The 13,419-nt window shown below is 34.4% G+C and overlaps 3 protein-coding genes across 8 annotated transcripts; 2 read left to right on the plus strand and 1 right to left on the minus strand.

Moving 5' to 3' along the window:
* Positions 1-1,845: 1,845 nt before the first annotated feature.
* LOC137835904 (putative leucine-rich repeat receptor-like protein kinase At2g19210) lies at positions 1,846-6,847 on the plus strand. Its single transcript, XM_068644646.1, has 13 exons — positions 1,846-2,313; positions 2,568-3,114; positions 3,384-3,859; positions 4,033-4,180; positions 4,259-4,330; positions 4,507-4,575; positions 4,656-4,736; positions 4,877-5,028; positions 5,237-5,460; positions 5,551-5,677; positions 5,788-5,850; positions 5,931-6,120; positions 6,220-6,847. The coding sequence occupies exons 1-13, from the start codon at positions 2,157-2,159 to the stop codon at positions 6,614-6,616; spliced, it is 2,703 nt and encodes a 900-aa protein (XP_068500747.1). The 5' UTR covers positions 1,846-2,156; the 3' UTR covers positions 6,617-6,847.
* Positions 6,848-7,173: 326 nt separating this feature from the next.
* LOC137835910 (GDSL esterase/lipase APG-like) lies at positions 7,174-9,010 on the plus strand. The gene is made up of 5 exons (XM_068644662.1): positions 7,174-7,571; positions 7,659-7,789; positions 7,879-8,112; positions 8,226-8,481; positions 8,586-9,010. The coding sequence occupies exons 1-5, from the start codon at positions 7,328-7,330 to the stop codon at positions 8,780-8,782; spliced, it is 1,062 nt and encodes a 353-aa protein (XP_068500763.1). The 5' UTR covers positions 7,174-7,327; the 3' UTR covers positions 8,783-9,010.
* A 101-nt stretch (positions 9,011-9,111) lies between these two features.
* LOC137835909 (protein CHUP1, chloroplastic-like) lies at positions 9,112-12,667 on the minus strand. Of its 6 annotated transcripts, none has more exons than XM_068644660.1 (5): positions 12,392-12,667; positions 11,762-12,039; positions 11,573-11,661; positions 10,215-10,946; positions 9,112-10,130 (listed from the first exon to the last, which is right to left on the minus strand). In XM_068644660.1, the coding sequence occupies exons 2-5, from the start codon at positions 11,904-11,906 to the stop codon at positions 9,324-9,326; spliced, it is 1,773 nt and encodes a 590-aa protein (XP_068500761.1). In that variant the 5' UTR covers positions 11,907-12,039; positions 12,392-12,667; the 3' UTR covers positions 9,112-9,323. The 6 variants fall into 6 exon arrangements, with proteins under 6 accessions (XP_068500761.1, XP_068500758.1, XP_068500760.1 ...); XM_068644657.1 differs by having other exon boundaries at positions 11,549-11,661; positions 12,392-12,622; XM_068644659.1 differs by having other exon boundaries at positions 12,313-12,482.
* Positions 12,668-13,419: the final 752 nt, after the last annotated feature.

Genomic DNA, 13,419 nt, shown 5'->3' on the forward strand with positions numbered 1-13,419 from the left:
TTAACATTCAGACCCCACAACTTTGGGTAGAAAAAGATAAAATATAAATGAAGGATGAGATAAAATTTACTTTGGGTAGAAAAAGATAAAATATAAATGAAGGATGAGATAAAATTTACTGGGTAAAGTGCAAAACCTCTTATTTCTCTTGAATTTCCATATTTTATTCGTTTTTATTTTACAATGCAAAATTAGTAAACATTATATAAAGTAATAATAAATTATAATAGAATATTGTTATGTATTTTAGCCTTGTACACACATTTCCAACATTAATAATTAGTATCTATATTTTTATTATGAAAAAATTATACCTATATAATATTATGAAACCTTGGAAAGTAAATAAAAAAAAGTTGAAGAGTAGTAATGTATTACTCTTAAATGGTAGAAGAACATAGGGTATGAGAAAATAATCGTTTAACATTTTTATTATTTGTCACCTACTTTTTTATATATGCACCTCCTAGAAGTAATGGAGGTTTGAAAACCGCCGAAAATAGCGGGGATTTTCAAAACCGTCGGAAATAGCGGAGGTTTCCAAACCGTCGGAAATAGCGGGGGTTTCCAAAACCGTCGGGAATAGCGGGGGTTTCCAAAACCGTCGGGAATAGTGGGGGTTTTTTAAACCGTCGGGAATAGCGGAGGTTTTCAAACCGCCGGTAACGTCAGTAATCAGTTAGCGACGCTGGATCTTCCAGGGGAAAAACAAACCGCGGGTAACGCACTTAACGGGGGTTAAAACCGCCGGTAACGCCAAATATAACCCCCGTTAAAAATATTTTTTTTTTAGTGAGTTCCCTTTACTTATTTAGAATATTTCATTGTGTAAATATCATAAATATTTTGATTGTATTCTCTTATTAAAATTAAAATTTCATTTTAATAATTTAATGTGAAATACCTATGAGATATACATTTAACTCAGAAAATTATTTTATTTTTTTAAAATATGTTTGTAATTTCTATAAAAAATTATTAATTATAATTTTAATGTCATTATTTTCCCAAGAATTAGTGAAGTAAAATTCTAAACTTAATTGAACATTTTTTATAAAATATGCATACAATTTCATCTAAAACTTTCTCTAAAATAAATTATATATATATAATTATGATCAGCTTAGTGTGAATGCAAATTTGATATTTATTTATAGTTGTCCACATCTTGTATTAAGTCATTGGTCCTACTTGGCAATGACATCTCAGAATTGCAGTCTCTGTAATCTGCATTTTTTAGGATAAACTTGTTTGAAAACCAAACAATACTGAACTGCATATTATGATGGATAAGTTCTGAGTTACCTTCATGAAAACACATATATAGTACCAAGGCATGAATGAATAAGAAATTTGGCTCAGAACCAAACCAACTTAACTTTATCCTTCTAATTTATTTCCCTTTACACATATATATCCACAATTTCAGGCTTCGTTTCCTTTTCTTACACAGATTCTTGTTTGTTCATTTATTACTTTTTCTACCAATTTAATCAGAGTACTATTCTTACAATACTGACAACAAAGTTTCAACTACCTTATAAAAACTGCCTCCATCTGCAAAAATCATGACATTCACAAAGGGATGAAAACCAAACTTCTTTTTACACATTTTTTACATAAAGGGTTCAACTATTCACTGGTTTTTACTCTTTTTCTCATACCTTTTACATCTATGTTATCCTTTTTATTTTGTTTTTTGACATCCTTTTTTCTATAAAATGATGTCATGTATATGCATTGTTTTAATTGCCTTAATTGAGTATTAATCAAGTATCTAACTGCCTCACCTTTCTTCACTGTTTTCTAGTATGTCTGCATCTCATACTCACCACTGCATAAGGCATCTCATGAAACATTATTTTGGTGAATAAACAAAATTTTGCAAACACTTTTTCCCCGCGAAACTAGTTAGTCATGGATCCTAAATTGTATCGGGTCCACGAACTTAATGCACTTCCAAGTTTAAACATCAACATGTGTGGTATCATAAATATCTTCCTATATAGACTGGTATGATTATAAATTCCCCAACCACTCCATAGGAATTTATGCAGTAAATGCCTCATGGTTTTCTTCTAATCACAAAACACATCCACTGTTTGATAATATCTGCTTATACCAATTATCAAATAGTGATCTCTTTCTGAAATTTCATGGATGGCAAATGGAGATGCCATTGGGCTTGGAGCTTCACCTTATGGTGTGTCCTTGTATATACCATTTCAGAATTTTCTGGAAAGTCCGTAGTTCTGGCCACAGAGAAGAACTCTATGCATCACAAACAAGAAAGGAAACTACATGATGTCTCTGGTGAGGATTTTCTTGTACTGTTCTGAGCTTGTGTAAAATTGTCCCAAAAGTTATATACTAACTAAATACTAAATAATTAGCCGTTAGCATCAAGGAGAAACATTCTGGATTTTTTTTTTCTTATTCTTCTGTTTGTAATAGCCAACATAAATGACTAAATAAATAATAAATGAAAAAAAAGGTTAAAGAAAACTACTAAATTTTTTATTATTATATCCATAAATTCTTCTGATATCAGTTTGTGTTAATTCTAGGTTCTATTTGCATTGACTGTGGGATACCAGAAAAAGCTACCTACACTGATGAGAAAACTCAGATTCCTTACACTTCAGATGCACTGTTCATTGACACTGGAACAAGCAAAAACATATCCCTCAAGCTCACTTCTGAAATACCCCAAAGAATTTTCACTACTGTGAGAAGCTTTCCTGAGGAGAAAAGGAACTGCTACAAACTACAACATCCAGAACGCAGAGATACCATTTACTTGATAAGAGCTTCTTTTATGTATGGAAACTATGATGACTTGAATAAGCTGCCACTATTTGATCTCTATGTTGGGGTTAATTTTTGGGACACTGTGATGTTTGACAATGCCACTCATGTTGTAATCAAGGAGATTTTACATGTGCCATCCTTGGATGATATATATATTTGTTTATTGAATACCGATAAGGGAACTCCTTTTATATCAGCACTGGAGATGAGGCACTTAGATCATGACAGTTACAGAACAAACTCTGCACTCTTATCCCTATATAGACGTTTTGACATTGGGTCAATAACCAATGAAATAGTGAGGTAAGTTAGATATTCATCCGTTACATATGCAAGCATTTTCACAGATGTTAAACAAGTTTAATACAAGTCATGGGTGTTGATTATTAATTCAGATTTTATTATTATTAATTCTGATTTTATTACCCTTAAACTATTTTACCGTTATTATTGCATTAATGGTCAGTTTAAGCCTATTAGTATTCCTATTTTTATAGCTTCCAGTAATTGATTTAGCTTTTACTGCTGTTTTTTTTAAGGCAAAGCTTTTAATGCTGTTTGATAACATGTAGGTTTGAAGAAGATGCTTATGATCGAATATGGTATCCTTACAACTTACCAGATTCTACACCAATCAGTACTTCCAACACCATTGACTCCGTGGACCATACTGCTTATCACCTTCCACCAGAAGCAATGAAAACTGCTGTGAGACCAACAAATGAAAATGGTTCCCTGGAATTTGAATTTGACACCGAGCATCCTACTTCAGATTCGTATGTTTACTTGCACTTTGCTGAAATCGAAAAGCTTAAGGAAAATGAAAGCAGGGTATTCGACATTACACTGAATGGAAAAATTTTGTCTGAATCTGTGACTCCCAAGTATTTGCAGTCAACTACGATAGAAAGTGCACAGGCTATTAGGGGAAGTAAGCTCAAGTTCTCTATCCACAAGAAACCAAGTTCCACCCATCCTCCTATTCTAAATGCCATGGAAATTTATGTTGTTAAAGAATTCTTGCATTCACCTACAGATCAAGAAGATGGTTAGTTGTTCCTTGTCCTCTCTTTGATTTCCTTTTGTTGTTTTGATGTTTTGTTGTTTTGTTACAGTTATAACTGTTAGAAAGGTAGTAAAAGTATAAATCACATCACAAGTTAGAAAAGTTGGTTAACGAAAATAACAGACATTGACACTCTATGCTTGTGAGAATTATAGTTAAGGCTATCACCGACATCAAATCATATTACAAGTTGTTGTCGTTGGATAAATCTTGGCGAGGAGACCCCTGTGCACCGTTGAAATACTCTTGGAATGGTATAAAGTGCAGCAATAATGGATATAAATCTCCCACAATAACTGCATTGTAAGTTCTATTTTTCAAAATTCAAATTTGCATTGATTAAAATCATGGCAGACCAACGCTTATTTGAACTGCATGCAGAAACCTAGCCTCCAGTGGATTAGATGGCCCGATAAGTGGTTCTTTTTCGCAGCTCAAATTCTTAGAATTCTTGTAAGTGTTAATATGGCAACAGATTGAGTAAATTCTGTTCCTTGCCCAAAAAGGGTTGGAAAATAGGATATTTCTTCCCTAAAGTTGTACTCAGCATTTAACATGGATTCCTTAAACAGGAATTATTAATTTACCATAATTTTAGTTTAACATAAAAACAATGCTTTGTTTCTCAGGGATTTATCAAACAATAGCTTAACAGGACCACTACCTGATTTTTCAGAGCTGCAATACTTAAAAACTCTGTAAGTTATAGAGATTTCAGTATCTGATATTTGTCAGTGTAAATAAAAAAAAAGTCATCTCACATATGCTATCTTAGCAGCAATTTATCAGGGAACAGACTCTCGGGTGAAATTCCTCCACTTCTCTTGAAAAGATCAAAGAATGGTTCCCTTATGTTGAGGTTTGTTTTGGTTTGAAATCAAGATGTTAATAAGTTTCTCACTGACCTAAGGTTCAAAGATGTGGACCTACTTTTTCTTGTAACTTCTTTGTTTTGCTTTCCTTCTCCAATCTCTTGAAACAAAATTGTTATGACCATAGTGTGGATCCGGATCTCTGCCGGAAAGGCCCATGTGAAAAGGCCAAAAAGAATATTGTCCCACTTGTGGCAGGCATTCTTTCAGCACTACTCTTCTTCATTGTATTGGGTTGTGTGCTGATTATCATTTGGAGGAGATACAACAGAAAACCAGGTCTGAAAATATATATAATTGTCTTACTTTCAAGCTAAACTGAGGCTCTCACAATCATTGACTTCAAAATGCAATAAACAAATACCAAACTAAAATCTTGCATTTCAAATTATGTATTTAATAAAAACGAAAAATGTCACATATTTAAATTACAGTATATAATAAAAATGACTTTCTGATAATAATAAATTTTGATTACTTTGTTTAGCCTCAAAGCAAGGTGTGAGATCAAACGAAGAATTTGTGCTGAAGACAAATAATAAACAGTTCTCCTACTCTGAGATAAGGACTATAACCAATAACTTTGAAAAAACAATTGGGAAGGGAGGATATGGAATTGTTTATCTTGGTTACTTAAAGGATGGCACACAAGCTGCTGTCAAAATGCTCTTGTCTAAATCTCCTGAAGGATCTCAGCAGTTTCAGACTGAGGCATGCTTCTCACCATAGAAATTTAAGATGGCATAATTTGAATTCAAAGAAATGTTATATCTAAGATTACATGCTTCCACCTATTTGCAGGCTCAACTCTTGATACGTGTGCATCATAAGAATTTAGCTTCCTTTCTTGGATACTGTAATGAAGTTGGACACACAGCCATCATTTACGAATACATGACTAATGGTAACTTGGAGGACTATCTTTCAGGTATATTAATTTGTTCTCCCGTTCATTCCATGCTTGTATTGCATAGTTACTTGATCAATGACTATACCCAAGTAAACAAGAAACTATACTCTATTTTTGTGTCTGAGTAGATGCTAAGAGAGAACCATTGAGTTGGAGACAGAGGATTCAGATAGCACTTGATGCTGCTCAAGGTTAGTGATTTGATTTGTCCATTCCTCACTTTGCTGTTACTGAAGGATACTGAGTTACTGTATTGAACCTATACTTCTAGGTATTGAGTACTTGCATCACGGCTGCAAGCCACCAATAGTCCACAGAGACATAAAGACTGCAAACATTTTACTGAATGAGAAACTGCAAGCAAAAGTAGCTGATTTTGGTTTCTCAAAACTTTTCTCAGCTGAAAATGAAAGTCATGTATCAACTATAGTTATTGGCACGGTTGGATATCTTGATCCAGAGTAAGTTTTATCAAACAAACATGGTGCCGTTTCTTTTATCTACAAGAAGGTTTTAAGTTGAACACATCTTTTTCAACCCATCTGAGTTTCCTTTTACAGATACTACATATCCAGCAGGCTGACTGAAAAAAGTGATGTTTATAGTTTTGGCATTGTGCTTTTGGAGCTAATTACTGGGCAGCCAGCTATAATAAAAGGTCATAATAACACTCACATTGTGCAATGGGTTAACCAATTTCTTGAAAGGGGAGATATACTACAAATTGTTGATCCAAAGATGCAGGGGGATTTTGACTTTGGTTCTATGTGGAAGGCCTTGGAGGCAGCAGTGGCTTGTGTGCCTTCAATCTCTATCCAAAGGCCATCAATGAATCACATTGTCGGTGAACTGAAAGAGTCCTTAAAAATGGAAGCAACTCGAGAAAAAGAAGGCATCAACTCGATTGAAATGAATGTTGTTGATCTTGAAGCTGGTTGTGGCCCAGATGCAAGATAGTGACCAAGAATGTGTTTTCTAGTTCTTTTTCCATTATTTTTAGTTTCTAATTTTATTTTGTCAACCTCCAACTATATATAGTCTTGTGGATTTACAAGAGAATAAATCCATTATCCATCTAAAGTAAAAGGCATGCTACTGCTTAGCAAGAGAGACAAATCTGTGCAACGTATCTATAGTGTACAAAAGAGGTGTTAAAAATTTAATATGACTGGATGTGATCTATGAATATCTATTGGTTGTGAATCAAAATTCAATCCGAAAATGGAAAAAAAAAAACTTGAATTATCCAATTTATTCACCAAAAATAAAACCACCGCCAATTCATCAGTGGGAAAAACTCCAAGTCTCCAACTCATGCAGCTATCTCGTGATCAAGATTATTATGCTGCCTCCTAATCACAAATTTTCAACAACTTCTCTCACCGACCACCATAGTAAATAAAAGAAACATTGTAAACAGACACGAGACAGGAGTTTGTGACTAGAAAGCAATATCACGTGTGAGGTTAAAACGTATGATCTCAAAAAACAGGAAACTATCGAAGGATGTAACCAGTTCATGTGTTCTCATTTAATAGTCATGCCCAACTTCAATCCTCCTCCATTAGTAGGGTGATAAGGGGTCATTTCAGTTGCCATATTAGTTCGACACTTCAACTTATAAATATAATACATGCACACAAGAAGGTTATTGTTAGCAATACAAAGATGAATATGAATAGCAGAAAAGGACTTCTTGTACTCTTTGCATTTGTCTTCTTGGCATGGGGTAATGCACAAAATACCCTTGTGCCAGCAATCATAACATTTGGTGACTCAGCCGTGGATGTTGGGAATAATGATTATTTGCCTACCCTTTTCAAGGCAAACTACCCTCCTTATGGAAGGGACTTTGTCAACCATCAACCCACTGGGAGGTTCTGCAATGGGAAACTAGCCACTGATATTACTGGTGAGGAAATAATTTTAAACTTGGAACTCACTCGGCTTGGTTAGAAATAATGTTTCATTTTTGTTGAAATAACGTTTACTTTTGCAGCTGAAACACTGGGTTTTAAGAGTTTTGCACCTGCATATCTTAGCCCTCAGGCTTCAGGGAAGAATCTCCTTATTGGAGCAAACTTTGCTTCTGCAGCGTCTGGTTATGATGAAAAGGCTGCTATTTTGAATGTAAGTTGGGAATGAATAGCGTGCGGACACACTCAGGCAAACTCACATATCTTTGAAAATTTATGTTTTTCTAATATTATTTTTTGCAGCATGCGATTCCATTGTCTCAACAGTTAAAATATTACAAGGAATATCAATGCAAGCTGGCCAAGGTTGCTGGCAGTAAAAAAGCATCGCTTATTATTAAGGATGCGCTGTACATATTGAGTGCTGGCAGCAGTGATTTTGTGCAAAACTATTACGTCAATCCTTTGATCAACAAAGCCTTCACTCCTGATCAGTATTCTGCATACCTTGTGGGTGCATTTTCAATCTTTGTTAAGGTACTTTAATTTGTTACTGTTATTCTGCAAGCTATGGCTAGTAACTGGAAAAATGAGTTATAATCTTACCAAAACAGAAAAAGACTTTTAAAGGTGCTTTGCTTTGAACATAGGACTTGTATAAATTGGGAGCTAGGAAAGTTGGAGTGACTTCACTCCCACCTCTAGGTTGCCTACCTGCTGCAAGAACTTTGTTTGGTTTCCACGAGAATGGTTGTGTCTCGAGGATCAACAATGATGCCCAAGGATTTAACAAGAAAATCAAGTCAGCTGCAGCAAATCTCCAAAAGCAACTTCCTGGTCTTAAGATTGTTGTCTTTGATATTTTCAAACCTCTTTATGACCTTGTTCAGTCCCCTTCAAAATATGGTAACCTATACTTCATTTGCTAGAATACTATCACACATGACTTTGATCTCTTGGTGTAATAGGATGCTACTTATTCTTCTATACTGTCTTTTGATGTTCAACAGGTTTTGCCGAGGCAAGAAAAGGTTGCTGTGGTACTGGAATAGTGGAGACAACATCTTTAATGTGCAATCCAAAATCACCAGGAACTTGTTCTAATGCAACCCAATATGTGTTTTGGGATAGCGTCCATCCTTCACAAGCTGCTAACCAAGTTCTAGCCGATGCATTGATTTTACAAGGCATAGCCCTTATCACTTAAGGGCCCGTGGGTGTGTACAACAACTGTTCATGGAAATGATGCAAAAGAAGCCCGTCTTGTAGTATTTAATAAAATCTTAAGAAATTTCATATTAAATCATCGTGGAAATAATGCATGTACCACTGCTCATATTTATTTGTTCTTCTTTATCTTTTTTTCCAAATTTAATCAATGTCATTGTAAAATTCAAGGAACTTCCAATTTGAGATGCAATTATTGCTGCCGCTATGTTTCCACTTTGCATTCATAAGTACATACCCAAGGAATCACCTAAAAAACGAGAACACAGTTACATAATGCAGGTATAAGTCAGAAGAACACGATGGACATAATCACTCAACCGAAATTTTAAATTTTTCCGATGACAATGATATCACCGGCTACAATGTCTACGGCCAGATTTGACGTCATATGAACTATGATTGAAAATGCATTTTTATTTAATACACAGATGGTGTCTGAACTATACCTAACGGCTAATTTACATTGACTACTACACTGTATATACTTGTAATGCATGGTGATAATAAGTTACAAAAAACTAACTACAGGATGCTGATCTACTTCGTCTTTGATGTCTACCACTCAAGCTAGAGTCTTTTAAAGCTTCTGCATATTTCTCCAAATTATTTTTTTCCAAGCCTAAAGAATCTGAGAAGGAACCTCTTTGATGTGCACTGAGTTTCTTTGAGCTTCCCATGAAAACGCTATCTGAATTTCTCCTATCTACTTCTTCCTGAGTACTCATCAACCTAGAGAAATCAAGGGAAGTTCTAGATGTGACAATGGGAGTTGCAGACTCACTCCTAAGACCCTCAATTCCAGTTGAAGTACTTTGCTGTGGAGGATTGCTATCTTGATGTCCACATTTTTCTTGTGATGAAACATGACAATGGTGATGACTACTATCTTTACCTTGTATCAGTTGTCTAAGCTTGCTTAAAAGCTTGGTCTGGCTTGTGGTGTTAGTTTTGGCAGCAAAGGAATTATCAGAAAAATCATCACACTCTCCAAAGTCAGTGAGAGAAGAAGCCTGCGAGGAGGACCATTGATCTATATCAAAGTCCACAGTGTTCCCTGGTCCATCAGTATTTGCGTATTCAAGTATAAGCTGCTTGGCTTTCCTCTCAGACGTGGGGCTTAAGCTTCTGCTTAAGTCCTTTGCAACCATTTTACCTGGTGGGGCTTCAAAATTTCTTAGTTCATATCGTAAGCAAGCATTTATCCACCGCATATAAACTAATTCTTCAAGATCTGAACATCGATCAGAATGTAGTTGCTCAATTTCCTTCATCAAGCGCACGTTTTCTTGTTTAAGACACTCACTTTCTTGCTTCACAGCATCTACCTGCATCCCAAAAGCACAAGGTAAAAATTAGAGTCTAACAAGTAGTGACTGAAGGAAAGGTGTTGTTGATTATAAGCTCCGTACCTCTGGGTCTTCCAGAACTGCATTAGCAAGGATTTGGGTAGAATCCAATCTTCGAACTAAGTGAGAATTTTCTATATGCAATCTTAAATTAGATTTCCTCAACTCTTCTGCTTCAGACTCCAGATCCTTCAGCTTTTGCAGCTTTATTTGAATGTCCTGATCACAAGCAGCATCCTTGCATTGTTGGTCTTGCAACCTGGAAACTTTCTGTTGAAGACTTACGATCTGTTCCCTATTCTGTTCAGCTTCATACCTAATTTTCTCATTAAGCAATTTGACTTGTGCTTTTGCACTCTCAAGCTCAGCCAGCACTTTTGCATGATCAGAAACTTGTTCCTTTAGTCTCCAATTCTCAGACTGCAAGGTTTTAACCTTCAGATTGAACATCTTTACCTCAACAGTACTAGCTTTCAATCTATTTTGGAGCTCCATCACTACTGTTTCTTGCTCTCTAAGACCACAGTACTCGAGCAGTTGAACCTCAAGACTTTGTTCCCTGTCTTGAAGCATTCTAATCATATTCCTGAGTTGAGTTACCTCTTGCTCGTAGTCATCCTTATCAGGATCTGCATATACTTTTAACCACGGTGCTTCCATATCTTTGTTAAAAGAATTTCTGACAACTGTGGCTCCAAAGTCTACGACCTTAAGAGGATCACCATTTTGTGTACTGTCAGGAGAGAGAACAAGAGGAGAATTGCCAGTTATCACCCTGTCGGTGCAAGTTTCTTCCTGTAATAAAAGGAAATTTAATAACCCTGTTTTAGTTTTTTAAGTTTTCTGAAAAGAAAAAAAAAAATGCCAACTTTATGTAATGTGTATGATTAGTTACGTTAACTGGTAGTTGCATGCAAAAGTATCTTACATACAAATATTTTTTTTCCCTAAAAAGTATCTCAGATACAGCACAATAATATGGAAGGTTTCAATGTTAGAATTCAGTTGGCCTACCAAAATTTTCTTAACTCCTTATTTTACTCTAATTTTCTTAGTTCCAACAACAATTTTCTTATTGTTCTTTTCTACAGTGCTCTTAATTTGACAGAGAGATATCTATCTCAACTTCTCCCTTTGTTTATAGGCAACATGCCTTGTTCAAACTATATCAGTCCATTAACCTAACTAATTAGTTGCTACGGGTACCTAACACCCTATTACTAAAAGATTTGTACTTTTTAAATAGCTTCTTTTTTTGTCGGAAACCCTCAATATTTAGAAGCTACATAAATTCCAACCCTCAATATTGATAGTAATGAATCAACAATAAATCCTAATTAAAATGACAGCTTTAAAAATTCAGAAAAATACTATTCTCTCTGTGACAGAGTACATACTTGTACCCCCCAAAAGCAACTTACAGAACACAGAAAATTTGCTGCTGAAATGATGTTGCAAGTACTTAGTGCTGCCCCTATACCTCCTCCTGAATTAACTTCACTCTCGTGATCTGAGAAAGATAAAAAAAATGAAAAAAGAAGCTTATATTCATCATTCAAGGAAACAGGGGAAAAAGAGAGCTGAAATATTGGTGTGAGGCAAAAACCAACCAAAAGAACCTCCCTTGCGTGACTGGGAGGGCTTGATTCTTCTGATTCTGAAGCGTGAGTAGAGAAATCCAGCAAATGAAAGAGCCAAAGCCAACCCAAATTTAAGCAGAACAGGCTTCACGCCCTTTTCCTGTATGATCACCATCGTCACAACTAATCTAATTTCTCTTTGAGCCCCGAAGAGAGACAAAGATCACATAACTTTCCTTCATCATCATCAACATCCTCACCCATCTCAAACCCACGGAAAAAGCACAAGATTCATTTGTAGTTTATGCCTAGAAACACAAAAAAGTCATAGATAAGCAAAGTCCACAACCCACATAGGAAAATCATTACACGTGACCAGAAACCATTCACAAACCAATCACAAGAAAGTCAAATTAACTTGCTGGCTAGATTGATTCCAGGCAAGTAATAGTAAAAAACAATAAAAAAATAGTGCATGACATGATCCATCGCTATCAAAAGTCAAAAAAACTAAACGTCTGAAAGGGAGCATGAATGAACAAGTAAAAAACTCAATTCAAATTATGAAAGAAACAAAAAACCTCAAAGGCCAACACAAGTTAACATGAGAAGACAACAACTCAGGTGAGTTGTGAAAAATCTGTGGGTTTGGAGGTTTACTTAAATGCTATTGAGGTTGTCTTTTAGCAAATAGCTTTGGTTGCGTGTGAGATTGTCCCTATCATGGACGAAACAGCAATTGGGCAGAATCGAATTGTTTGAAAAATCATGTCTTTATAGTTTATAGCTACAAACGTTGGCCATTGATTCTTGTCGTGTGGAGGAATGGTGAAGACGACGTGGAAGGTGGGCCTTGTGAGCGTGAGTAACAGAGTTGAAATTAAAGAAATTGGAATTATGATATGAACACAAAGAAAGCAATAAAATTGAAGATTCGATTCGATCCATTCTGGTTAACAGCGAAACCATTACTAATTAGAAAGAGAAACTGCAATATAATATTATGGTTGTGGAAGAAGAAACGATAGCAGAAATTATATTTGTGTAAATATATTTATTTGTACTTTTTATTTTTATTTTTATATTTTGTGTTTTTATTTTTGTATTTATATATATATAGTTATGTTTAATATTAAGATAACAATAAAATGATAAAAAAAATTATTATATATTTTTAAAATAGTAAAATAAAATATTGGTATAAAGGATAAAATGAGAAAATAAATATGTATATAGGAACCTTTTTATATATAGGTATAGGTAAAAGAATTAATTTTTAAAAAAAATATTGTAATATTTAGTTTTAGAATTTAAAAAAAAATATTATTTAACTGTTGGCTATGTAAAAAAAGTTAGTTTTAATCCTTGGTATTGTCGTTTAATCCTTCTAATTTATCTATTTATTTTTATTAGATATTTTCTCTCAATATCCATCTAAATGAATAAAATATTATAGAAACCATTGCAAATACAAGCTATTAAGTGTATGTGTCTACTTCTGTTATGATACTACAGAATTTAAAAAATTAAACATTATAATAATTACAAATACAAAATATTGGTAAAATTTATGTTGAAAACATATAAAAATCAATAAGTTACTAAATTTATATGATAAAAAAGAAGTTAAAAATCATTTATTATTAATGGTTTGATCATTTTTTCACAGACAATAAAGTTAATTAGAT

Source organism: Phaseolus vulgaris, chromosome 5 (genome assembly GCF_000499845.2).
Source record: "Phaseolus vulgaris cultivar G19833 chromosome 5, P. vulgaris v2.0, whole genome shotgun sequence".
NCBI classification, from domain to species: Eukaryota; Viridiplantae; Streptophyta; class Magnoliopsida; order Fabales; family Fabaceae; genus Phaseolus; species Phaseolus vulgaris.

Excerpts from the sequence above, each read along its gene's own strand:
- LOC137835904 (XM_068644646.1), top strand. The coding sequence starts at position 2,157 with ATGGATGGCAAATGGAGATGCCATTGGGCTTGGAGCTTCACCTTATGG. Across the intron at positions 2,314-2,567 it reads GAAACTACATGATGTCTCTG|GTTCTATTTGCATTGACTGT; the intron begins GTGAGGATTTTC and ends TGTTAATTCTAG. Across the intron at positions 5,851-5,930 it reads AGCACTTGATGCTGCTCAAG|GTATTGAGTACTTGCATCAC; the intron begins GTTAGTGATTTG and ends CTATACTTCTAG.
- LOC137835910 (XM_068644662.1), top strand. The coding sequence starts at position 7,328 with ATGAATATGAATAGCAGAAAAGGACTTCTTGTACTCTTTGCATTTGTC. Across the intron at positions 7,572-7,658 it reads ACTAGCCACTGATATTACTG|CTGAAACACTGGGTTTTAAG; the intron begins GTGAGGAAATAA and ends TTACTTTTGCAG. Across the intron at positions 8,482-8,585 it reads TCAGTCCCCTTCAAAATATG|GTTTTGCCGAGGCAAGAAAA; the intron begins GTAACCTATACT and ends GATGTTCAACAG.
- LOC137835909 (XM_068644657.1), bottom strand. The coding sequence starts at position 11,906 with ATGGTGATCATACAGGAAAAGGGCGTGAAGCCTGTTCTGCTTAAATTT. Across the intron at positions 11,662-11,761 it reads ACGCAAGGGAGGTTCTTTTG|ATCACGAGAGTGAAGTTAAT; the intron begins GTTGGTTTTTGC and ends TATCTTTCTCAG. Across the intron at positions 10,947-11,548 it reads GTTGCTTTTGGGGGGTACAA|GAAGAAACTTGCACCGACAG; the intron begins GTATGTACTCTG and ends CTTTTATTACAG.